At 50.1% G+C, this 27,230-nt stretch overlaps 1 protein-coding gene and 2 long non-coding RNA genes across 8 annotated transcripts in view; 1 reads left to right on the forward strand and 2 right to left on the reverse strand.

Annotated features, from left to right (window-relative positions):
- Nucleotides 1-23,027, reverse strand: part of LOC125963081 (uncharacterized) — a 106,067-nt gene extending 83,040 nt beyond the window's left edge. Inside the window, exons 1-2 of the long non-coding RNA XR_007474864.1 lie at nucleotides 22,446-23,027; nucleotides 18,948-21,154 (exon numbers count right to left, since the gene is read on the reverse strand). This is a non-coding gene — a long non-coding RNA (uncharacterized LOC125963081). The remainder of the gene's footprint in view (nucleotides 1-18,947; nucleotides 21,155-22,445) is intronic.
- On the forward strand, nucleotides 22,778-23,720 carry LOC125963082 (uncharacterized). Of its 6 annotated transcripts, none has more exons than XR_007474865.1 (4): nucleotides 22,778-22,890; nucleotides 23,281-23,360; nucleotides 23,436-23,548; nucleotides 23,629-23,720. It is a non-coding gene; the product is annotated as an uncharacterized LOC125963082 (long non-coding RNA). The 6 variants fall into 6 exon arrangements; XR_007474866.1 differs by having other exon boundaries at nucleotides 23,474-23,548; XR_007474869.1 differs by having other exon boundaries at nucleotides 23,592-23,683.
- A 384-nt stretch (nucleotides 23,721-24,104) lies between these two features.
- DHRSX (dehydrogenase/reductase X-linked) overlaps nucleotides 24,105-27,230 on the reverse strand; it is a 195,903-nt gene continuing 192,777 nt past the window's right edge. The window contains exon 7 of the mRNA XM_049704901.1: nucleotides 24,105-24,572. Within this exon, the coding sequence (XP_049560858.1) occupies nucleotides 24,375-24,572 (198 nt within the window). The 3' untranslated portion in view covers nucleotides 24,105-24,374. The remainder of the gene's footprint in view (nucleotides 24,573-27,230) is intronic.

The raw sequence follows: 27,230 nt of genomic DNA on the forward strand, positions 1-27,230 counted from the left end.
AAAACTCTGTTGAAATGAATAATGACATAAATACTTCAGAACCTCATGGCTTTGGTCGTTAGTCATCAGCTTAAGGAAGGTAACAGGTTTGAGCCGTGATTCCTGAAAACAGTGGAAGGCATGAGGAACAGGTCCACATGTATTTGCCGTTTGAGAACAGTATCACCCATCACCTCACTACCTCACTGAGCTCATCCCCGTCCCACATGATGCAGAAATGGGGTAAGCAGGGAAAAAAACAGTTTTCTGAAACACCAGTTGGATCTTGTCATTTGCTTATTCAAAACCACATTGTTTCCCCTCCAGTTTCTGCAGGACGATTTCAACATCTTGCTCCAAAACCTGACACCGGTTTACGCCTTCAAAGCGGACTTCGTGGGCTCCGAGAAAGGAATCATTACTTCATTCGACCCGATCAAGACCACAGGCGTAGGTGGTGTCCACTTTCCCAACTGGCATTGCCCTCAAGTCCACCGGGCTGGTTAACGGCAGAGCCGGGATTGAAATCCAGGTCTAGACTCCTAACCTGGGCTTCTTCCAGCAGGAACCCTGCCTGCAGCAGAAGTCTCTCTTCTTCCCATTAGACTTTTCTCTGACAGGTCCCACACTGCACTACTTAAAATATATAAAAATACTATCTCATCCAATAGTATTCACAGACTTATATACATGGATGTAAACTACTAGGTATCGACTTCCAAGGGCAGCCGTAACAAATGACCATAAACTGGGAGGCTAAAACCCACAAAGATTCATCCTCTCCCATCCTGGAGACCAGACGTCTGAGGTCAAGGTGTCCCAGGACCGCGCTCCCTCCAGAGGCTCCAGGGGAGGGTCTTTCCCGCCTCTTCCAGCTCCTGGGGGCTCCACGCATCCCTGGGCTTGTGGCTGCATCCCTCCCGTCTCTGCCTCTGTCTTCTCAGGGCTTCTCCTCTGTGTTTTCTCAGGGCTTCTCCTCTGTGTCTGGGTCTCTCCCCTTCTGTCTCTTGTAAGGACATAAGGCCACCCTGACCCAGGATAATCTTGAAATCCTAAAATAATCACATCTGCAAAGACCCTATTTCCAAATAAGGTCCCATTCATATGTACCAGCAGTTAGAATAGGGATACACTTCAATTGACGACTATACATATATGTTATATATAACATATACACCTATATTGACTCTGCATATATTTACACAATATGTATATAGGATAAGTAAATAAATATATATATATATTTCATACATATTTTTTGCTGAAAGCATTTCTGGGGACATTTTAGATAAATTACTTTCGATAAGAATTAACTGTGTCTAGATCTTTACATTTGAACTCTATGTGTGCCAATGTCTGTGAATGTTATAAATAAAATGATAAACTACTAGTTTAGTTGCAGTGAACATAATTCTACCCTTTTTTTTTTTTTCAGTATGCGGGCCTCTCACTGCTGTGGCCTCTCCCGCTGCGGAGCACAGGCTCCGGACGCACAGGCTCAGCGGCCATGGCTCATGGGCCCAGCTGCTCCGCGGCACGTGGGATCCTCCCGGACCGGGGCACGAACCCGTGTCCCCTGCATCGGCAGGCGGACCCTCAACCACTGCGCCACCACGGAAGCCCATAATTCTACCTTTTATAGAAACTGAATGAAACCCTTGCTAATTATAGTTTTGCTCCTTTATTTTCACATTTTGGAGGAAATAGGACCTTTTCAGGTCTCAAGCATCCATCACCAACCCCACACCCTGCAATGCAACCTAATAGTTTTTACCCCAGGGTACACTTAGAGAAGTATGACGGTTAACTTTATGTGTCAAACTGGCCAGGCTGTAGCACCGAGTTTTTGGTCTACCCTTAGTCTAGATGTTGCTGTAAAGATGTTTTTTTGTTTGTTTGTTTTTTAAAGACGAGATGAACATTTAAATCAGGAGAGGTGAAGTAAAGCAGATTGCCCTCCTACTGCGGGTGGGCCACATCTAATCAGTTGAAGGACCTAAGAGAAAAGTACGGAGGGTCGCTTGAGAAGGAGGAATTCTGACTTCGGATGGTTTTCAGACTCAGAGTACAGCATTAACTCTTCCCTGCTGATCTAAGCTAAAGACTTTGGACTTGCCAGCCCCTACAATCATGTGAGTCACGTCCTTAAATATCTACCTGTCTGTAATCTAATTCATTTACCTACCTATCAATCTATTTATTTATCATTTATCTATCATCGATCAATCTTTCTATCCACCTATCTATCATCTATTTATTCATCTATCTATAATCTATCTGTTCTTTTATCTATGTCTAATCTATCATTCATCTATCATCAATATTTCTGTCTCATCTATCATCAACCTATCATCTATGTGTTCATTTATATCTAATCTATCATCAATCTATTTATGTATCACCTATCATCTATCAATCTTTCTATCTATGTGTCTATCATCTATCTATCCATCCATCATATCTATTCTATTATCCACCATCTTCTTATGTATCTATTTATCTATCACCTGTCTCTATCATCTATCTATCTTCCTATCTATCTATCCATCTATCTACCTACCTACCTACCCACCCAATCTCCTGTTGGTTCTGTTTCCCTGGAGAAGCCTGACTGACACAGAAAATGATAGTGAGACTCACTGGGGTGGATGGACAAGGCTGCACCCAGCCAGAGGCCATGAGTTCTAGACTCTGCCTCAATGACCAGGTTCCCCACAGTCCTTGGGAACCACGGTGGGGCCTTTGTTGCGTGGTATGAGCTGTGGTCCCTATGCTTCCCTGCAGGCCACTGTGGAACAGAGATGGTGCCCGCATTGGTCTGTAAATTAAGGTTCTGCTTCTCCTATTCTCTCCATTTATTCTTCCCCGTAATCGACAGCCCTCACTGCCTTTCTCTCCCTTGCCTGGGGGTGGGGGTGGGGGCTGAGGAGGGGCCAGCAAGGCTCTGAAGCTGTGGAGGAAAGCAGACCTGGCAGCGGGGAATGAGCTAATAGATTAGCATAAGTATCTCAGGACTGGCCGCTGGATGTCGCTCCACGGGCGAGACCTCCTTCTACCAAAGATCAATGGAGCAAAATCCACCTCCATTGACCCCAAATGAGCTCATCTCCCCAGGGACGTGGGGGGAGGGGGTACCACACGTGACCACCTGTCCCCAAATTGCTCCCTCCCTGCCTCTCACGGGCCTCCGAGCTTCCTGGGATGACGTATTATCGCTTAAACACTTTAACCTCGGGAAAAATAAAAATGACAAAGTACCGATTTCGAGCTCTTGAATGAGGACAAAACTAAGTAAAATTCCCAAAGGTGAATGCATTGTTCTGTCTGATAGGACTTCCCTCTGCACAGGGCAGCACCACACCCACAAAAGTGCATGTCTGCAAACTGTGACACGTGGGCCAAATCCGGCCCTCGCTTCCTTGTGTAAATAAAGTTTTACTGGTACACAGCCAGGCCTGTGCATTGACATACTGTTCACGGCCACATTCCTAAAACACCTGAGGAGCTGTAAGAGGGACTTCTGGCCTTGGAGCCCAAGATACTGACAATCTGCCCCTTTACAGAAAGAGCTTTCAGCATCTAAAATCATCTAAAATCATCCCAAAGTTGCCTTTTAAGGTATACCTAAGGCCCTTAGGCTCCATCATGTCTCATCTAGACTCGGTGGGGTTTTTAAAGACTAATAAGGAACAAAACAACATTTTTTTAATGATAATTAAATCATTGCATCCAAATGGCAGGCAGATATAGAAAACTAACTTATGGTCACCAAGGAGGAAATGGCGGGGGTCAGGGGAGAGGGATAAATTAGGAATTTGGGATTAGCAGATACACACTACTATATATATGAAATAGACAACGAACAAGGACCTACTGTATAGCACAGGGAACTCTATTCACTATCTTGTTATATAACCTATAAGCGAAAAGAATCTGAAATATAAACATATACATGTACAAATGAATCACTTTGCTGTATACCTGAAACATTATAAATCAACCATATTTCAATTTTTAAAAAAGTAAGGCATTTTTGTGGTCATTTTGGAACAAGATCCTGAGAAGTTCAACCTCATCCTATGCTATGGTGTAATTTTTATAACTGCCACCACGGGCATCACAAATGGTTACTGTTTTCTTTTTTTCAATCAAGTGATGTGAGCCCTGTCGAAAGCGGTTGTATAGCATCGTATGCAAAAACCCCTGCTCACCGAGGTTCTGTTTTCTCATCTGTAAAATGGGTAGAATGAAGTGTTTCTCCTAAGATGCTTGTGTGTATCAGGTAAGAACACAGGTGAAAAGGTCGACCAGAATTTCAGGCACAGATGGGGCAGACGGTTGACGGATGCTGTTTTTTGGAGTTTCATCGCAAAATGTTAACTTTGTTTGCAGAGAGTGGGGCTCAGGCTTCTCCAAATTTACAAAGGCATTATAAAATGCCAGGGAAGCAATACCACCGTCCGGGAAAAACACGTGCCGTAAGGACAGAGGGGATGATGGAAGCAATCACGCCGGTCGTTTCTGAACACGTGCAAACAGGACAACACGCGCTCCCAGGGACAGAAAATGGGATTCGGGGCCACCGCAGACTTTTATGTTGCTCTCCTCTCCCTTCCCTTGAATCTCTCCCTTCAGTTTTTTAGCAAGATTCCTCCCGTTCCTTCAATGCCAAGGTTTGGGTCATCGCTGGGAGGCGGGGAAAACAAAATGGTTCTCTTGTGAGTAGACCGACTTCGGGACGAGAATGTACACAGTGAGTTTCCCTAAATGGCATTCGGGGTCAGAAAGCCAGGACACCAGGGCTTGGGACTCGGTGCCGTCACGCCTGCAGGAAACAGACACACACACACGTGTGTTTTCTGGGACACGTGTGACAGCCGCTGATGCCATAGCAGGGCTGACACGGGCGCGGGGGCAGATGCGGACACGCAGTAGAAAACAAGGCGCCCGAAGACACCAGGCCGGCTTCATCACCCTGCACCGTGAACGAGCCTGCTGGCGTTCAATCCCCAGCTTCCCTACAGACTGTTTTCATGGAAACTGGGCTGTTTTCGGGTTCCTCTGCCCCGTGCCCACGGGCCTCTCTAGTGACTTCCCTACCTCCGCACGCCCCTGCTCCGTCCTCCGTCCACACCTTCTCCTGCCAGGACCCCTTGCCTTGGAGATTGCGGGAAAGGCTCCTTGGAGACCGTCTTCAGCGCCGATTCCAACCTCAGCCGAACTCCCGCGCCGTGTTTGCAGCTGGGAGGCTGGAACGCGTTCGTTGGGTCCAAACGCCACTTCTTCGATCACTGTCAGCCGTGCTTCCCTCTTTCGGAGCGTGCAGCGCACCGCGCGGATTTCAAAGCGGCCTTCGCCGCACGTGGGTGCCGACCCTGCCCTGTGCACCCACTCTGCCCCTCCATCTGGGCTCACGATCGGCTCTTCCTCCAAGGGGCGGCTCCGGGGGTCAGGGTCTGAGGGCTTGTAGTTCTGTTTTCCCACATCCACTCACGCCCCAGCACACAGGCACACACACACACAGGGGCATCGACGCACACGTGCACGCACACACGTACCTGAGGCATCCACACACCCATGCACACTCATTCACACGTGCATGAAAACGAGTGCACGTATGAATTGCACATATGCGCGGCATGTATGCACACACACCCACACAGGCATGCAAACATACATGCGCTGTACACCTGCACACGTACACTCACGCACACCCCCCACACATATGCATAAGTGCATGCATGCACCGCACACCTGCACACATATATTTATTCATGCACACACATTCATGCATGCACACGTGCATATAAATGCACGTGTGCATTGCTCACATGAACATACATTTGCACGAGCAGACATCCACACTCAGGAGCACACGTGCACACAGGCATGCATGCACGTGAACATAAATTCATCCACGCATGTATGGATGAAAAGAGCTACCTTCTTTTCTCCAAATCAGCCGCACCCTTCCCACTTTTGCCGTCTGGGTTTTCAGGCTGTGGGTGGAGGCCAAGAATCTTCTTTCTTTTTTTTTTTGGCCGAGCCATGCGGCGTGCAGGATCTCAGTTTCCGGACCAGGGATCGAACCAGTGCCCCCTGCAGTGGAAGCGCCGAGTGCTAACAACTGGACGGCCCAGGAAGTCCCCAGGGTCTTCTTTCAGCTTCACAAGGAGCCCTGGGATATGTTGACTTATAATCAATCTCCGTGGGAGGCCGTGACCTCTGACCAGCTCCACAAAAGCCAAGAGGAAGCGCTGCCGTTTAGCCCCAGGCTGTCAATCTTCTCTCTACCCTGAGGGTTCCTGCTCCACCATCCAGTGCACTGGTTCCTCCCCTGGCTTTTGCTTCCCACTTAGGACCACGAGCCATCTCTTCCCGGGTAGGGTTCACTTTCTGGCCCTTCTCTCCCTCTGGCCGTAACCTTGCGGTGGCCTCCTGCCTGGGAGCCTCTCAGCCCCCGTGACCTGCCCACTTCCCCACCTGCTGCTATTTCCTGGGCGCTGGAAAATCACGCTACGTCCTTGCTGAGAAGCGCTGTGGTCCTTGGGCGGGGGTGGGGGTGGGGGGTGGGGGGTGGGGGTGGGGGCGGCGCAGAATGAAAATCCAATGATGCCAGACAGGGATCTTCGTGCATCCGGACCCTTGCTGGCGTCCTCCACGAGCCTGAGGCCAGCACGGCTGGGTGCGCGGTGCTCCCAGCAGCTTGAAGGAGGCCGGAAGGTGCCCACACAGGGTCCCAGGTGACCCACCATCACCCAGTGCCCACAGGCTCCAGCCGTGGGTGGTGCCCTGGGTGACCAGGAGGTGGGTTCTGCGTGATTCACCGATGGCTGTGTTTCCCCCTAAGACCTGCCTTCCATCCCGCACGGTCTCTTTAGGCTCAGCCCTTCCTCTGGTCCCCCGTTCTTCCCTCCCCCGGTGAATACCCCCCGTTACCCTCAATTCTCAGACGCTGGGGCCGACGGAGGGACACAGCTTTTCAACTCAAGTGAGGTCATCCTCCTGGACTTTGCCTCACGACACACCCACTCCAGCGACACAGTCTCCTCGCTGCTGGAATCACCAAGCCAAGCCCTGCCCCAGGGGCTTCACACATCCTGCCCGCCCCGTGCACGGAGCGCCCTGCACCCCAGGTAGATGCAGGGCCCACCCCCTCCCATCAGGGAGGTCTGCTTGAATGTCACCCCTTCTCTGACCCTCTGTCAACTCTCTCCACCTGCTCTGTTCCTCACAGACTTCATGTCTCTCCTTGGTTGTCCTCAGTCTCTGTGTTCGTGTCTGTGTAGACATTCAGATCCATGTCTACGTGTATTTACATCTATCATCTATTATCTACCTGTTATCTAGCATCTATCTACTACTATCTGTCATCTATTATCTAGCATCTATCTAACAATATCTATCTAATCTATCATCTATCCATCTCTATCTTATCTATCTTTATTATCTAATAAAATCTTCTATCAATCATCTATCGATCTATCATCTACCTATCATCTATATCTATCTAATTATTTATCTCTTTCATCCATCCATCCATCCATCCATCCGTCCATCTATCTAAATAAAGTCTGCCATCTGTGTCTATTTATCTATGATAACGGTTAGAAACTGGGGAAGACTCTACCCCCAGGAGACAGTTGACAATGTCTGGGGGCATTTCCCACTGTCACAACTCGGGGGAGGGGTGCTCCTGGCATGTGGTGGGTGGAGACCACGGAGGCAGCTCCACACCCCGCAGGGCACAGGACGCCCCACATCCGAGGGTCATCCAGCCCCAAACGTCAGTGGGCTGAGGCTGAGAAACCAGGTCTCATCTAAAAGGACAGAATTCTTGATGCAGAAACACTGCTGGGGAACAGCCCCCCAGAGCTCCAGGCTCCCACACAGAACCATCGCGGAAACAGCCTCTGGGCCTCAAAAGCTGACCTTAGCATCACCCAGGCCTCCAGGGAAGGTGTGTTCCTGGGTACCTGAAGCTCATGGTCACGTCCCACGCAGCAGGGTCCTTGTAGGACCCTGACCTTTTACAAAAAGGCACCATTTAAAAATTCATCTCACTGATGACTGCAGAATGTAAGAAGCCTCTGCTCCCGGCGCTGAGAGGGGAAGATCAGAGAGAGACGCCTTGAGGGTCTCTCCCCATCCCACCCAGGCTGCCCTTATCCAAGAGCTCCCAATGTAGAAAATCAGGTAATGCAGACAGAGTAAGGTGATATACCTACACAGGTGCACACTTCTATCTAGAGCTGTCACACCGACACGCTGCCCTTCTATCTTATTTCAAGGAAGGCATTTCTTTTTTTTCTTTCTTTCCTTTCTTTGTCCTCCAATTCAACCTTCACACTGACAAACGCACAGACTCAGAACGACTTGAAGAATGGTCCAAAGGACGGAGCTCGCATCTCCGCCCGGGAAGCCGGCTCAGAGCATCAATTACTAATGTGGTCTGCAGCACAGCCCCGGGGCTGGAGGGAGCTCTCATTGCTCCGTATCTGTGCCCTTGGCTGGGGGCTAACTCCCTCCCCCTTCTTGCCCCGGCGTCTGGTACTTTAAAGTCAGAAGCGGTCATTCCCTGTGAAGGTAACTAAATTAATTTCCAAGGGACCGGCGGAGATCACGGTGTAGCTGTTATTCAATGGGTAGGAATAGAAATGAACAGCGAAGGAGGAGAGAGGAGATATGATGGTGGGGAGAGAGAGAGACCAGGTCGGCAAGGGAGAAACAGAGAAGGAAAAAAAAAAGCCCAGTTTGCAATGACAGCCCGCTTTACTGGCTCCAAGTGAAGGAAGGACAGGGCTGCCTTTTTGCGTTTGGATCGACTTCAACGCTGGGCTCTATGAAGGGACAGCAAAAGCTCCGTAAGTCGTAGGAAATGTCGGGCTCAGAAGAGATGGGCAGCTGCTTCTCCGTCCTCAGCAAAGATGGGCATGACACGGGGTCAGTGAGCGCTGGGGGCTTACATCAGCTTCCTGGGCTGCTGGAACCAATGACCCCAAAACAACACACGTTTACTGCCTTACGGTTCTGGGGGTGAGAAGTCTGACACGGGTCTCACAGGGCTGAAATCGGGGTGTCGGCAGGACTTGGGGGAATCCATGTCACTGCCTCTTCCAGCTTCCGGAGTTGCATCCTTGGTTCCTGGCTTCTTCCTCCAAAGAGCAGGGTTCCATCTTGAAATCTGTCTTTTGTCGCCTTCTTGCCTTCTATCTATCTGACCCGCCCACCCCGCCTCCCTCTGATCAAGACCTTTATGATTATACTGGTTCCACCTGGATCACCCAGGCCCCTCACCCTTTCCCAGCATCCTTCAGTTGCTCACACCTGCAAAGTCCCTTTGACCACATCCAGGGACCGATTCAGGGATTCAGGGATTCTGGGATTCAGGATGGGGATGTTTTAGGGAGACCGTTATTCAGGAAACCACAGGAAGGGAAAAAATACGCTGACAGAGAGAGTGGTGTTTGGTGGATTTGGGAATGATGTGGGAAAGACCCTCCCAGGGCAAACCCAGTGGCTGGACGTCTCGTCCCTGTATGGTTGATGGTGTCCAACTACGAGGTCAGAAAACGTTAAAACCACGACTGTTCTACAGATACACCGCGAGCCCGTATCAAGGGCTTTTTGAACCTCATTCACGAGGGAGTGTGTGCAGTGTTAAGCCTGGTCCCACAGCAGCTGCAGGGGTTGGTAAATATATAGTCAGGATTCCGGACTAAAATGGAAAAGTCAGATACAAAGCAGGCGGGTGTCCTACAAGGCAGTAAACCTGCCACATTGGGGTTATCTGTTCTCTGAGGTGTAGATCACTGACTACTTCACCATCTTCTACAAGTTACCAAGTGACCTGACACAGCTGGGTCCTTAATCCATACCCAAGAGTAATTCACGGAAGGTTACAATTGCAGAGGGTCAAATGCACCCCCCCCCCAAGACGGTTTGGTTTGATAACATTCAGATGTGACATTGAAAGGGGGCACTGGATTGCTTTTGCCTCATTTCTCTGGTTTGTACAATTCTTACGAATAATGTTGTAACTGAGCAGGACCCTGTGAGTCCTTCCTGGGACAGAAACCCCTCCCGCCATGTCCTCTGCTTTCCTGTTGTTTGTAGAAAAGCTTTCACCTCTTAGTCCTTCCCCGAGTTCCAAAGAGCAAATTTAATCACAGAAGTGGGAAAATGAGAAGCAAAGGGGAACAGTCAAGCAAGACAAAATAATCACAGTTTAGTCATTAAACAAAGCCAAGGGCCTTCGTTCCCCCTCAAGGGCTGTAGATCATATTCTGAGCCATGTCCTGTGAGCTGTTTTGCAGGTACTGAAACCCCAGCAGGTGGGAGAAGTTACCTGCATGCTGCCCACCAGCATGGAGACCCCAGACCAGTCGGAACCAGAAGGTTGATGATGTGGACTGCCGATGACCTCCCTGCCAGCCAGTCAGAAGAATGTCCACCAGCTGATCACACACTCACCACGCCCCTCTCTCACCCTGTCTTTAAAAGCCCTCCCCTGAAAACCATCGAGGAGTTCAGGCCTTTTAAGCTCCAGCTGCCTGGACTCCTTGTTTGGCACCTGCAATAAACGCTGTACGTTCCTTCACCACAACCCAGGGTCAGTAGATTGGCTTTGCTGCACGTGGGTGACTGGACCCAAGTTTGGTTTGATAACAATGTGTCTGACCATCTCGTTTCCCATCTGGTTACAGAAAAGAAGCATCAGAAGGTATCAACAAGTGATACAGTGGCTGCACTGAGATGCCGTGAACGACCTTTCTGGGACTTGGCTAAGAGTGGACGACCCTCTCTGGGAGATGCCGGGTCTGTGATGTAGGCTGTGACGCAGCTCCTCGTCTGCACCTCAGAATCAGGTCCACGCACTACTGAACTGTCTTAGAAGAAAAGGTGATGGGCAGCTTGGAGAATGCCCAGGATACTGCCGGACCAGAGAAAAGGCAGGGCCCAAGGAACATCATGCCCCAGGTCCTGGGCGGACAGGCCAGCTCGGCTGCCCCAGCCAACACTGGCCTCACACAGGAGATGCCTGGATGCTGCCCTGAACCCATCCTCCTGCTGCCTGGAAGGACCACACCATTGCCATGTTGAGAGCTGATTCAGGACCACCTACCCTAATCCTGCCTCACCAGGTTTGTGTGATTCCCCCCTCTCCCGGCAACTGTGTAACTGATGGAGCAGGTTCACCTGGCCTGTCCCAGGGGCAGGAGAAGGACAAAGAAGGGAAGATTCTGCCTTTGCCACGTGCCCGGTAGGAGATAGACTCTGCCCATGAGACAGAAAAAGTTCCCCAAACATGAGGGACATCCAGATGCTGGGTGACCTCTGATGGTGACACCGGCTCCATCCTCCTCTGATGGTCCAGATGGGACCATATTCACCTCTGCAGAATTTCACAATGCACACAGATGAAAAGATTCTAGGAACAGTCTCCAGGTAATGTTTCATTAACAATGGGCTTCTTTTTTTTCCTTTGCATTAGGTTAAAGTCGTTAAAAAAAAATTACTGCTAGTGATTTTTGTAATGGACATGAAATTCATATTATATAAAAGTAACCATTTTAAAGTGAAAGATTTGGTGGCATTTAGTACGTTTATAATGTTGTGTAACCATCACCTCCGTCTAGTTTCAGAACACGCTCATCCCACCAAAGGAGACCCCGTCCCCATGAGCAGTCACTTCCCATCCCCCTCCCCCAGCCCCCGACACCATGAACCCATTTTCTGTCTGTGAATTTGCCTGTTCTGGACGTTTCCTATCAATGGAATCACACACTGTGTGTCCTTCTGCGTCTGGTTTCTCTCACTGAGCATCGTGTTGACTTAGAATCTATATGAAAAAAATCACTGAAAAACTATTCATCGTAAGCCTCTACATTCTGTAAAAAGATTCACATTCAGACCCACAATGTGACGTCACGATACACCTATTCAAATTGTTAACCTAAACATACTGATAATGCCAAACGCCGCTGACGATGTGGGGCGGCTACAATTCCCACAGGATCCTGGCAGGGATGCAAGATGGTACCACCTCTCCGGAAACCAGTTTGGCTGTTTCTGATAGGTTAGCATCCTCTTAGCGTATGACCCAGCAATCCTACTCACAGATGTTTATCCAAGAGAAACAAAAACTTGCATTCACACAAAGACCTGTACAGGAATGTTGGTAGCAGCATTCTGCACAGATCACCCCCAAATGGAAACCCACTTGGCCGTCCTTCAGCGGGGAAAGGATGAACTACATACAATGTGTGCATACAATGGAGTATCACTCGGTGATTAAAAGGAATGGGCCACCGTTCCTTGCGACAACTCAGCAAAATGCATATTGCTGAGTGAAGGAAGCCAATTTTAGAGGGCTAAGTACTGCAGGATGTCACCTATATGACTTTCTGGCAGAGTCAAATATAGGGACAGTGGTCGCCAGGGATGAGGGCTGGAGAGAGGGTCTGACTGTGAATAAAGAACCAGGACGAGCGAATACTCTGAGGTGACGGAAATGTTCTGAATCCCATCGGGGGTGGTGGTTCCACGAATCTGTACATGAGTTAAAACTCACATGACTGTCCTGCAAAAACGAGTGAATGTCTTATTGCATGTAAAGTGTTTAAAAGAGCTCTATGTGTTGAAAAACTTGAAAATGGAATTACCCTATGATCCCACAATTCCACATCTGGGTATTTACCCAAAAGAAGTAAAAGCAGGGACCCAAAGGAATATTTGCGAGCCCAGGTTCACAGCAGTGTTATTCACAATAGCTAAGAGGTGGAAACAATCCAAGTGTCCATGGATGGTGGATGGATGGATACACAGCATTGGGTCCATCCACACAGGGGAAAATGACTCAGCCCTGAAAATGTGTGAAGCTCTGACACAGGCTACAACATGGATGGCCCTTGAGGAAGTGATGCTCAGTGAGAGAAGCCAGATATAAAAGGACAAATCCCGTAGGGTTCCAGTCATATGGGGTCCCTAGAGGAGTCCGATTCCATAGCGACAGAAAGTAGGATGGTGGGGGCCAGGGGCTGGGGAGGGGGCTGGGGAGTGAGTGTTTAATGAGGACAGAGTCTCAGTTTGGGAAGATGAAATGTTTCTGGAGACGGATGGTGGGGATGGTACATTAAGTACATTGTGAATGTACTTAATGCCACTGAACTGTGCGCTTAAAAATGGTTAAGATGGTACATGAAACACTCAGTCTGTCTCTCTCTCTCCCCGCGACAAGGGTCCAGAGCTGAGCTGCAAATGGTACCGAGAAATCGCGATTCCAGAAAGGCCAAGCGTGTCATAGCCACTTGGTGCTGCCGGGATCCTTGCCGGATCCCCTTACATCCCTGATCACCATCCGTGGGGGTGGGCAGGATATCAGCTCCAGATGCGGAAGCTGCATCTCAGGGCGGCGCACCTGGTCCGAGCGTCCGGGCTGTCCGGTGGCGGTGGGAGGGATGGGGTGGGAGGCACGCCCACCAGCGTCTCCCCAGCATCCCAGACCCTTAAGCGCTGAGAGGGGGGGGAATCTCAGCGGCTTTTTCGTTGTTGTTGTTGTTTTTTTAATTTGGTCTGAAACAGACTGATAAGTCACTTGGAATTTTAATGTGCATTCCAGCTCTGCAACTCTAAAATCTAGTGCACATGGCTTTGAAGGGTTTAGTCTTTGGAGTGACCCAGGGGTTCCCCAAAGGGAGTAATCCCGACCCCCAGGGGACACTAGCAATGTCTACGGACATTTTGGGGTGTGACGACTGTGGAGGGGCTCCTGGAATGTGGTGGGTGGAGACCAGGGATGCTGGTCCACAGCCCCCAGTGCCCAGGACGCCCCGCATCAGAGTCGTCCAGCCTCAAATGTCCACCTGCCAAGGTGGAGAATACCTGGGGTAGCCAATAACATCACCCCTTATAAATTATGCATATATATATACATACACATACATATATGTACACACTCATATTCATGAATCGAATTGTGAGAAAGCCCAAGGTGTAGGCGTCTGGCCACTTGGTCCAGTTTCCTGGCTGTGTCCTGACCTCCCTCCCTTACAAACTTCTAAGACACGTGCGTTCTCTGGTTTGGCACATCGGGGTTCCATCCATCATTTTCCAAGCAGAGAGTTGCCACTTGCACTGCCTGGAAATGCTTTCGGTTCTTTTCCTCGGGATATAATTTTGCGTCTCTAACTTAACCAGGTGCGATTTTTTCCTAATACCCAAGACACATCCCGACAGCAAATCCTGTGCCTGAATCACCTTGGACGGTTTTATAACTCCCTCCAGCCCCGGAAAGGGTGCGCCATCATTCATGCATGGCCTCTGAGGTCCTTCCAATCCTAGGAAATCGACTGTCATATTTCATGCCGCTTCGGTACTTATAAAACCTTCCACGGAGAGAATTTCAAAGATGGGCAGAAAATGATGGAACCCAGTGGGGTCTATTTCTTTCTATTTTGAAGGTTACTGAAACTCTTGTTGTTTTTCCGCCTCCTTGCCCTTCAGACATAGGGAGACAGAGTTTTTAAAGGAAGCGGGGCTCCTGCTACAAGTGAGCATTAAAGGCTGCTTGCCTTTGCCAAGGACGCCTGAAGGTCAAATAACTAAAATACAAAGTGAAGTTGCCAACAGCCACTGATATGCAGATCTATGGCCCCGGTGGCTGGGAGGCTGGTCCAGTGGCTAGGGAGGGAAGGTCTGCTTTGGACCAGAAGTTGCACATTCTCGATGTGAAAGGATGACCTTCAGCCTCCTTCGAAGGCAGGCTATGACCTCGAAGACAGAGGAGAGCTGTGTTTTGCTTCCTAGAGCCTTGGTTCTACCTGGAAGTGAAGGGTTCGACCCGCTACACTACAGGACCTCATGGACAAGACATGGCTGCCCGGAGCGTGTGCTGAAAGCTTCATTCGAAACATCAAGTGTCGAAACGTCTGAGGCGTGGAAATATCGTCCATACGGTCCAGGGGATGGGGGCCTGGGAGCCCAAGACAGGGACACCTTGTTTGCAGGATGCATAGACGGTTAAATAAGATGATATTGGAAATTTTTTTTTTTTTTTTGGAGTAGAGTTGCTTTACAATGTTGTGTTAGTTTCTGCTGTACAATGAAGTGAATCAGCTCTATGTAAACCTATATCCCCTCCCTCTTGGACCTTCCTTCCATTCCCCCCACATCCCACCCACCTAGGTCATCACAGAGCTTCGAGCTGAGCTCTCTGTGCTATACCGCAGGTTCCCACTGGCTACCTATTTAATACATGGTAATGTATTTATGTCAAACCTAATCTCCCCATTTTGGAAATATCCTGGCATAAAGTAGGAACTTCCTAAATGGAAGCCCCACATCTCCTGTCTTATTTCCGAACCTTTTTGAAAAGGAAATGAACACCCGTATTAGTTATTTTTGATTTGATTGAAGCAAGAAACAACTTGAGGGCTGTCCGCTATCTATGACAGGATATAATACCCAAGGAGCCCACCATGGGGGTGTTCCCGCCCCGGCGTCAAGCAGTTAGCTTAGGTGGACAGGAGTTGGGCGTAACCCCTGCTCGTGGAAACCGAGGACGATGTTCGCGGTCTGTCAGAACCCACAGCATCACACTATGTCAACCCTACCATCGCCGGGGTCAACATCCCTGGAAAAATGCTCTTCAGGCCCTCTTGGGAATCCTGGCTCAGGAAAGCTATCCCAAGGGGAGAATGCCTTATGCAATCCTGGTGCAAAGGAAAAATGGAAGTGGACGGTCAGGCCAGACCGCTTCTGCTCCATTGATCAGTTTGGTCCGGTTCAGAGCACCGCCCGCGAATGCCCAGTGTGTGGGGCTGAGAAGAAAACACAGCCTTGCTGGGAGGTGCTTTGTATCTGCTTCGTAGCAAGTATTTAATTGTATGGAGGCGAGATTCACGTAACGTCCAATGAGTCACTGAAACTGGACAAATCAGGGACGCTGAGCACATTCACCATGTTGTGCAACCGCCACCTCTATCTGGTGCCAGAACCTTCTCATCTCCCCAGAAGGAGACCTGTCCCCGTGAGCGGTCACTGCTCCCGGCCCCTGGCAAACACTAAGCCACTTTGTGTCTCTCTGGATTTTACTACTGTGGGTGTTTTGTAGAAGTGGAATCATATACGATGTAGCCTTTTGTGCCTGGAGTCTTTCACTTAGGATGTTTCCAGTGTCCACCCACGATATACCATGTATCAATACTTCATTCCTTTTTCATGGCCAAATAATATTCCACCCTGGGGATGTAGGTTAACCCATTTTTAACGTCCCTTTACTTTCCTAAAACAAAATCACAGATACCTACAGACAAATGACCATAAAGTGATACCCATTTGAACATAGCAGTGCTTGGACCTCCCCCCACCGCCCGGAGAGGGTGAAGCAGTAGGGGGATGTCTTCGTATGTTGGATCCCCAAGATGGTGCCGGTTGCCCCAGGCCGAGAGAACTGGTCACTCAAATGCCACGAGCTGCCGCCTGCCCTACGGTTTCCCCAAATGCTGAACATTCAAGTCAAGGATAATCTTCTATGAATGCAATGGTTGCTTGCCTGGAAATTCAATCTCTTGCACTGATGTGTAAACAGCCGTGAGTTCTAGGCTGGGGTTAACTATAAACAGGGTTTCCCCTATGTGAACGTCTGGCCAGATGTGAAGAAGTCATGTGAGGTGTGAGAACCTCTGACACTGGGTACCCTGTCCTGTGCCTTGCAAGAAATTAACACGCTGGCCTCCTCCTGCCAAATGCTAGTGCGAGGTCCACTCAGGGTGCCCCTCCCCACCCTTCCCTGCACCCCGGAGAAAACAGCCACTGCTTAGAAGCACCAGGATATCAGGAAAGGAGTCCAGATCACTAGGTCCACGTGATTTGCACCAAACCCACAACGGCGACATGACTCATACAGGAAACGTATTTGCAGCCTTAAAACGCTCTTAGATCCATCCTCTTGAGTCTTATAACCATAAAAGACCCATTGAACAGAATGGGACACCGGGATCCTGGAGGGTAAACTGTTTGACCAAATTATGCAGTTGGCAATAGACATTTCACATTGTTGCTGCAAATCAGAACATGTTGTCCACCTTAAAGAGATACAATTTCTATTTGTCACTGATACCTCAATAAAGCCAGAAAACTAAATATTCCTCCCTTAAAAAAGTGTTCCTCTTAGTTCCCATGCTATTTTTTTCCTTTCCAGGATATTTTAAATGAAAATGTTTTATTGCATCTACACATCTGGTACCACGGTAGGCCAGAAGTCCCGCAGGGTCTTTTAAGGACAAAACAAGTAGGTTCTGGGTGAATTAGAACAGATGTACTTTTTAATGCATTCCTGGACCCATGACAGTAAAAGGATTATTTTTAATTCTATATACTTGGGGATTTTTAAATACCCATTGAAGTAACCCATGGGGTAAAGAGGAACCATGAAAATAAGGACTGAACTATGTATCTATGAGATGCAGTCCAAGGGACAGACAGAAATGAGGACCCTGCGACCAGAAATATGAAAAGTAAAAAATAAAGGGCAGGCATTAACTCAGGAAGCCCGACATGACATCCCAGAATGAAGGCAAAGAATGAAGGGAAAAAAAGGGAAGAAACAGATGTAGGCAATATCACCAGAAGTTCTAAGCTAGCAATAAACGCAAAGATCGCTAAAAGACTGTGAACTTCAGAAAATGCTTCACTGAAGAGAGCCCCAGAGACTGAAAAATTCTCAAGCTTTTTACTACGTACAGATGCTCCCCCATCACACATGCAGAAACCCAGGATGTCCTCATGTCTGGGATCGTGTTTGTGTTTTTGTGGCCGTTGGTAAACAAGCTACGTACGGATTTAGATCCAACCCCTAGGATACTGGTACCCAGACGACAGAAAATACAACCCCAACTCATTTCTCTGGTTAAACGACAAATTCAGTGACTACGGAGCTTGGATGGAGAACCATGCCTGGCAGGGATTTACCCCTAAGCATCCTTCAAACAGAACGCATACCGTCTTGCTGTCCACTCGGCAAACCCGGTTGGAGACAGGGCACATGTTAGGAGCATTATTGGATGGATGAAGAGTCGGAAACACAGAGACCAAAAGGCTTAACGAGGGTGCTTAACAAATGCGAGACTTGACACTTCCCAAGGAAGAGCCCACATGGGAAATGGGCAGGGTGCTACCTCCCGGACCCATGGGTCACCTGAGGAGCTCCTAACCAGCCTCCCAACCTGTCCAGCCTTGGAGGGAGCCCGGTGCACCTTCTATGGTTGTATTTCCTAATAGCCAAGATGAGAGGTATTTTCGATACAGGCACCCTCAAAATCCAGTGGGAGCCGAGACGGAGGAAGCTTCAGCTGGGTCATGTCGGACACAGACCCGCCTTTGCAGAGCCCACTCTTTCCCGTCAAAAGTGCCTCTTATCACGTCTGGTACCATCCCCAGTTTCTAGGCATTAAGACCTGATATCTTTGAGTCCTAATCCTACCCTAGACAGCAAGCTCCTTTAGGACAAGAGCTCTGTGCCACTCAACTTTGAGCTCCATCCAGTGTTTGCTCAGAGCTTGGCTGGGTAACACTACTCAACACATCATTGCCGAATGGATGGATGGATGGATGGATGGATGGATGGATGGATGGATGGATGGATGGATGGATGGATGGAAGGAAGGAAGGACAAAAGGATGGAAGGATGGAAGGATGGAAGGATGGAAGGATGGATGGATGGATGGATGGAGGGATGAGGTGGTCGTTCCCACTGTCGAACAAAACTCATTGATGCTACGTGCAGGGAACTGAGAAATACATGCACCATGGGTCCAATTACTGAATCAAGATTTGCCCAGGGATGGAAGGTCATCCATCCCGGTGTGTATGCACACAGCCCCCTTCCCAGGCTCCACGAACGACAGCGACAGGTGTAAACCCAGGATCCCCAGTGCCCGCCATGCCACAGACGTGGCCTTACTCACCCAGTGGTCCACGAGACTTCTCCAGCTGCTGGGAAGTGTCTCTGAGCTCTGAGGAATGTTCCACAATCAGGTGTCGAGGGAACATGGTAACTTCTCCAGAACTGTGTCCTCTCTCTCCCCTGGTGGACGAGCGACATAAGGCCGGTCATGCAAAGAGGAGGAGCCCTGAGAGGCCAGGGTCCTACACAGTCCAAATTGCTCTCAGAGCCTATCTTCGCCCAGGGACTGCAGCATCCTTCAGGGGCCAGCAAGCTTGTTCTCAAAGTGACAGAGGATGTCGGACTGGCCAGGACTCTTCCTGCATCCTCATCCTGAGTCTGTACTTGGGAACCAACTTTGTGATGCCGCTAAGAGTAGCTGGCACTTGGGTACTATGACCTCAAGCCGTAAAGCTCTCTAGTGATGTGCAAATGCTCCAAGGTTGGGATCCTCCTGGAAGTCAAGATCCTGCTTTGTAGTACATTATCCTGGCTGTCCGGAAATATTAGACAAGGCATGTCTCCATCTTGGTTTGAACATACAAAGTAATTCTAGTTCTGAAACACATCAGTCGGGGCTGTAGGGCTTAGCAGAACATCTGAGCAGTTCTGGGAGGGGCTGGCGCCCAGGGCTGGAAGCTTCAATCTGCATTTGCCTGGCCCAGAGGGTCTCAACCTTGCCTGAACAAGAGGATGGCTTGAGGAGGTCTAATGAATGCCGGTGCCCAGAGGAACGAACTTGGGGATTCTGTTGATGGTGGAGGTGAGCATTAGTGGTTTTCAGAGGCCCCCCCAGTGTGCAGCCAAAACCCACTAGCCTTACTGGATCTCGGGGAGAGGTCTTCACCACCCATGAAAGGTAGGTTTGAGCACATCAGTGGCTGGATGGAGGGTGTGCTGGGGGTGGGGGGTCCTTATTGGGTGCAGACTTGCTCCTCTTTCTTGAGGTTGGAAGGAACGTGAGCAGAGAGGGCTATCGCATTTGCAGTTCCAGGGCAAAATGAAAATGTGGGTCCTTGCTCACGCTTCGTTAAGAATTTCAAGATGGCGGTCATAGGGCATTAAGCCAATAGGCGTCCTTATGAGCCCAGGGTCCCGTGTAGTGACATGGGTCACTCGCCCAGGAAAGCGGCCTTGGGTACATATAGAAGAAGCCGTGACCTCCGTGGTTTTCCAGTTCACCAGAAAAGGAATGGATGTTTCCTGAGTTTCCAAGTATCCAGTTCATGTACCATGCAGTGGATTGAATATTTTCTACCAAAAAGATATGACCACGTCCTAAACCCTGTTACCTGTGGATATGACTGTCAGCAAAAGGCTCTTGACAGATGTAACTAATGAAGGATCTTGAGATGAAGAGATCATTCTTGATTATCCGGATGGAAGTGAAGGGTCTGAGATGAGGTCCTCCTGGAGGAGGGTGGCCCTACATCCAGTGACAGGGTCCTTATAAGACACAGAAGAGGGGAGACCCAGACACAGAGGAGAAGCCCCGGGAAGACAGAGGCAGAGACGGGAGGGATGCAGCCACAAGCCCAGGGACGCCTGGAGCCCCCAGAAGCTGGAAGAGGCGGGAAGGACCCTCCCCTGGAGCCTCTGGAGGGAGCACAGCTCTGGGACACCTTGACCTCAGACATCTGGTCTCCAGGACCGGGGGCTGGATGAATGTCTGTTCTTTTCAGACTCCCAGTTTGTGGTCCTGTGTTACAGCCGCCCAGGACACTCTTATACACGACAGAATAGTGAGCTGTTTGAATAAGCAGGGTCTTCCACTGGGACCACGCGCCCTCATCTTCACACAGTGATCTGAGCCACGGGCCACCAGGACCCACAAATCGTCTTGTGGCTTCACACCGTAATCATCACCTCCCCTGCAACTGTGATGAAGGGGGACAGGAATCTCTGACCCTCTGGCAGCTCTCTTCCTCGTGCTGGTCCATGGTCCCCAGGAGCCTCCTTGTCACCCTATGGTTCTCCCGGGAAGGGTGTCAGGATGTTTCTTATCCGAGTGGACGTCCTGCAGAGTCTGCGCACCTGCAGAAGGGGCCCTGGTTTGTTCCTCTCAGGCCACCACATGAACAGTCCCAGACGCTGCGGTCTCAGCTCTGCCAACCACAGCAGGATGCAGGCGAGGAGGTGAGGACCTCAAACGTACACATCCTGGTCTCCTGTCCTTTTACACCACCGTCTCCTGGTTGCACGACACAGAACTCATAACATCTTGTTCATCTGTAAGGAAAACATGGTCTCTGGGGTTAGACACCCCTGAGGTTCCCACCTAAGGGCCAGCAGGAACTTGAAACTGGTTGAGACACCGAGTCTTTCTGAGGCTAAATGCCCACCCATACGACAGGACTTACAAGGCTCCACGTGGCACACAGGGGTCAACCCAAGGTCAACAGAGTACGGGCCTCGGATAAATCTGACCTCCCCCTTTTTTGTAAATAAAGGTTTATTAGAACACAGCCACACGTTAGCGTAGCGTGTGTAGATGCTTGTGTGTCATATGGAAGAGGTGAGCAGTTGTAATAGATCATAAAGCCCTAAAATATGAAGCTATTTATTAACTGGTCCTATATATAAAAAGTTTGCTGATCCAGAAACCCTTTCTTTCTTTCTTTCTTTCTATCTATCTACCTATCTATCTACCTATCTACCTACCTATCTATCTATCTATCTATCTATCTATCTAGTGTAGTGTGAACCCCGCTCTGGAAGAGCTGCTGGTTGTTTTTCCAACGCATGAATGTGCTGGGGGCTGACATCAGGTTTGGGGCCTCAGTGGGATTTTGCCAATTGAGGGAATGCATGGTTAGCTGACCAGTGGTCCCTGGTCTTGAAATTCAGGGTGCAGTCTGGCAGGAAACACACAGAGTCCTTTCGCTAGCATTCTAAATGTCTGATCTCTCCATGTTGGAATTTGAGAACCCAAGAGCCATTCTCAGAGAGAGGATTGAGCCTTCCCTGCCTGACTGGTGGGTGAAGCAGGGCGGGCCCGGATGCCCAGGCAAAGGTCCACTAAGCTGCTAGAGATGTTCACATGTGTCAACAACTGTATGAGTTTCTTGTAACAAATTACCATCAAGGTGCTGGTATCTTAAAGCAACTGAAATTTATTCTCTCTCAGTTCTGAAGATGCGGGGCTGAGCTCCCTGAAGAGGCTCCAGGGGAGGGTCCTTCCTGCCTCTTCCAGCTTCTGGGGGCTCCAGGCGTCCCTGGGCTTGTGGCCGCATCCCTCCCATCTCTGACTCTGTGGTCACATGACCCCCTCCCTCTTCTGTAATCAGTTCTCCCTCTCCCTGTTTCCAATCAGCAACCTTGTGAGTACATTCGCCCTACCTGGATAAGCTAGGATGGTGTCCTCATCTTAAGACCTTAATGACATCTGCGATGATTCTCTTCCCAATAGGAACACGTTTGCAGGTTTCAGGGGTTAGGATGTGGACATGTATCTCGAGAAGCCACCATTCAAGCCACTACAGAGGGAACTGGATGAAACCAGGATGGTCCCACCACTGACCTGTTTCCAAGGCGTAGAGGGCGGCCGTCACGCTGCTGAAGGATGAGGTGTCTGCAGACCCTGGAAGGTCCACGATGAAACTAGTTCAGGAAGAGCCTGACAGACTGCGATGGGCACCCAGATCCAGGGAAGCACGGGGCATTCGACATGATTGCTGTTATTACATTAGTATCGTGGTCTGAAGTAGAATCCAAGCCCTGCACACGTCTCCAGGAGAGGAACATGCCTGTGTTAACAGACGATGAAATGAAGAAGCAGATACCAGGAGAGAGGCTTCACGTGACCACTGAAGGGCAAGTGGGCAGCAAAGCTGCCATTCTTAGACTAAGGCCCTAAAAAATGGTGGGGAAATGTGCAGACCGGCAAACCCTGTGCAGCTGAATCCCATGATTGGTTTAGTCCAGGCCCCGTGCCCGTCCCTGTCCTACAGACCCCACAGTGACAGGTGTCCAGGCCCCGTCCTACAGACCCCACGGTGACAGGTGTCCAGGCTCCATCCTACAGATGCCCATGGTGACAGGTGTCCAGGCCCCATCCCACAGACCCCATGGTGACAAGTGTCCAGGCCCCGTCCCTGTGCCACAGACCCCATGGTGACAAGTGTCCAGGCCCCGTCCCACAGACCCCATGGTGACAGGTGTCCAGGCCCCGTCCCTGTGCCACAGACCCCATGGTGACAAGTGTCCAGGCCCCGTCCCACAGACCCCATGATGACAGGTGTCCAGGCCCCGTCCCTGTGCCACAGACCCCATGGTGACAAGTGTCCAGGCCCCGTCCCACAGACCCCACGGTGACAGATGCCCAGTCCCCATCCTACAAATGCCCATGGTGACAGGTGTCCAGGCCCCGTCCCACAGACCCCATGGTGACAGGTGTCCAGGCCCCGTCCCTGTGCCACAGACTCCATGGTGACAGGTGTCCAGGCCCCGTCCCACAGACCCCACGGTGACAGATGCCCAGGCCCCATCCTACAGATGCCGATGGTGACAGGTGTCCAGGCTCCATCCTACAAATGCCCATGGTGACAGGTGTCCAGGCTCCATCCTACAGATGCCCATGGTGACAGGTGTCCAGGCCCCGTCCCACAGACCCCATGGTGACAGGTGTCCAGGCCCCATCCCTGTCCTACAGACCCCATAGTTACAGGTGTCCAGGCCCCGTCCCGTAGACCCCATGGTGACAGGTGTCCAGGCCCCGTCCTACAGACCCCATGGTGACAGGGTCCAGGCCCCAACCCTGTCCCACAGACCCCACGGTGACAGGTGTCCAGGCCCCCTTTCTTACCCCGTGTCCTATAGAATTCCCTACCCCTCTGTTGAGGGTCTTTCCATGAGTCACGGGGTGAGAGCCCTGATAGATGCCCTAATGGTGGCAGGAAGCCCCTAGGACCTGGTCCCCCTAAAGATGGTGGGGCAGAGGGTTAGGGTGGTCACATGACCCTTGATCAACAGACTAAGGAAGGCTCACGTCTCTCCCTTTCCAGGACCCACAGATCAGAGCCGCACCTCTGGCACAAACTGCGAGAGAACAGGGGACACAGGACACCCTCAAAGCCACCAGCGCCCGAGAGTCCCAGGCCCCCTTGAAAGTGTTTGTTTCACCCGGATGTTTCTACCCCAGGGTCGTCGGCGCCTCTGTGCTAAGCAAGAACACCGCCTGCGTGGCTGGCAGGGTTTAATGACTCAGGGCACCCGGTACAACTGGACACATTGGGGATCACGAGATTCATGGCTGAGGGCCAGCTGCTTGGGGTCGCACTCAGCATTCCTCTTCTCCTCAAGTTCCAGCCCAGGGCAAGGAAGCCGACGGGAGACGCTGGGGAGACAGAGCCCCAAGGGCGGGGGATGTGAACGACGCAGACACGTGGTCCAGCACAGACACACCTGCACGCGCCTGGCAGATCACGGTCTCCCCGGCGGGTGGCTAACCCTAGAAGACCTCCTGGGTCACATCGGCGATGCCCGTCATCTGGCAACTTCTGGCCCACAGCTGTCGCTGAAGCTCCAGGTCGTACGTGACCCCCAGAGACTTGGTCTCTTTCTCGTTGTAAAGATAGCAGCCCCCACGGCCTTCCAGCGCTGGGGTGACCGCCGCGTAGACGGAGGTCCGGGCTCCCTCATCCGGGGTCTGCAGGGAGAAGGGAAGAAGAACAGAAGTCAATTTTCAGAGCAGAGACACGGGGGTTGCCACGCTCACAGACACTGTGGGTGAGACAGCACCTCCGACCTTCTTCCATGGACTCAGACACAAAGCCGGGCTGGACAGGCTGGGGCAGCCCAGCCTCCATGGGTGCAGGAAGTGGGATGTACTTCCACATTGGGTTAATCCATTTCGATAGATGCATACGAAGACCCCAGTGTAAATACTCAGGTCTCCAACTCTTTCTTAAAAAGTTTATTTTTATTGAAGTAGAGTTGTTTACAACGCAGTGTTCGTTTCTGCTGTATGGCCAACGCCTGATGAAACTGAAATGCTTCCTCGTTGGCTCAGAGCAGATGACTGTTCTGCCTCTGTGTTGAACGCACGACATTTAGCAATTTGAGGTGGAAACGTCAAGACGGCAGAAAGGTTCTTGGTTTCCATGCAGTGAGGAGAGTTACAGCAGGAGAACTGTAAGTTCAAGAAAAAGCTTGAAAGGCTGAGAAGAGATTGAGAAAAGTGGACCTCGGGCAGTAGGAGGGAAGGAGGAAGGTTTGAACGCCAGACACCCTGTGTTTTGGGTTGGGAGCTGGTCCCTGGGCATGGTCAGTGGATTAGAAGAAGACGTGGGGTGGTGGGGTGTATATATATAACTCTGTGTGTGTGTGTGATGGAGTATTACTCAGCCATGGAAAAGAATGACATAATGCCATTTGCAGCAACATGGATGGACCTAGAGATTATCGTACTAAGTGAGGTCAGACAAAGACAAATACCATATGACATCACTTATATGCAGAGTCTAAAAAATAATACAAATGAACTTATTTATGAAACACAAACAGATTCACAAACAGAAAACAGAGCTACAGATACCAAAGGGGAAACGGGGGCAGGGATAAATTAGGAGTTTGGGACTAACAGACACACACTATTGTATGTAAAGGTCCTACTGTACAGCACAGGGAACTACATTCAAAATCTTGTAAGAACCTGTCATGGAAAAGAATCAGAAAAAGAATATACATATATATATATATAACTGAATCACTTTTCTGTACACCTGAAACACTGTAAATCAACTATAATTTTTTAAAAACTGCAAAAAAGAAAACAAAAACAAAAGAACCGGTGGATTAAAAGAACCAGGCAGAGAAGTTCAAGGGATTAGACCTTGTGGGAAGTGAGGGGCTTTGGGGCTACGATTCAATATCCAGAAACCTACATAATTCCCTCATCTTACTGTCATGACAATGACTTTTCAGGAGCTCATCGCATGTAACACACTTTTGGAAATCCGCTCAACGCGCCTAGCCCTGGTCCTTCTCGTGCGCCTCTAAGATTGTACCATTGTGGGACCCTCAGGTACACACGCAGGCCAGGAAACAACCCCACGGTCACGTCTTTCTGGATTCAGACGTGCTCAAAAGGGCCATCTCGGAAGTCGTGATGACAAATGTCCCCCGGCACTTATAATCGGGCTGGAGAAGGTTAAGAAGAGAAGTGCAGGGCAAAGCTTCCTTTACTCCACGGAGCCGTCTGACAGGCAGAGAAGCTGCGACTTTGAAGGTATTGTGTGGAAGACCAACACCTCCCCGTGTGATCTCCCAAGAGGGCTGTGTACCCACCTGCCAAAAACACTGGACATGACAAAGATGGGAGACTGCTGAGGGCAGCCAGGTTAACTGTTCCTTTGATGTTACCGGGTCCCATACTCAAGGAAGCAAGATCCTGGGACCCTACGGTCAAGACATGAGTTGACGAAGACAATCTGAAACATACGGGCGTCTCCCAGGAGGAGCCTGAGGTTTGCAAGGAAGTCCACAGAGGGGAACACGCGTTATTGGAAAGCCTGTGTTCTCATGTGCTGGGACGGGGTGGGAAGGGGTGGCCATGGGGTCAGGAGGGGTCAGGGGTCATGCCTCTCCAGGAAAAAACATTCATTTCACTGTAGCAACGAGCTCCTTTAGACAGGATTCTACTACTTTTTTATGGAGATAAAGTTATACAATGTTATATGTCAGTTATAAAGCATAAAGCATATTGATCTGACACGCAGTCTTATGAAGACTCCTAAGTGTTTGGGTTTTTTTTCCCCAAGTGCTGATAGGGGCTTTTTCATCTTATTTTAGTTGCAGTTTCCAACTTTTAGAAACGCGTAGGTCACCTATTCCACCAGCCCCAAGTCTCATCCCTGTCAATTCGTCAGTGTTGATCCGATGCTTTCTCACAACTGGTTTTCTGTATATGCCATTCTTTTCAGATGTATTAAACAAAAAATCCTCCAAGAAAAAAGGATTTACTCGTTTTAAATAGGAGACGCTGCCTGCACGTCGCATGTGCCCTGAGTCTGTTTTCTGGGAACGGATGTTGGATTTACCTGTCTTCCCGGGGCAGTGGCTACGACCAGGGTTCTGTTTCCACCTCAACTGGGCGTCCTGTGATTCGATCCTGGTGCTGTCCACCCAGAGATGGCAAAGCCTCTGCGTGTTATGGCCTCGGTTCTCCTTAACTGAGCTCACCACACGTCTCTGGGGTCCTCCTGCACTCCGGACCCACTGACTATAGATACTGGGGTACCCAGGACCCCCGCAGGGCTGAGGATTTCCAAGAACGACTCACAGAATCCAAGACGGCATCTCCTTG

Source organism: Orcinus orca, chromosome X (assembly GCF_937001465.1).
Source record: "Orcinus orca chromosome X, mOrcOrc1.1, whole genome shotgun sequence".
NCBI classification, from domain to species: Eukaryota; Metazoa; Chordata; class Mammalia; order Artiodactyla; family Delphinidae; genus Orcinus; species Orcinus orca.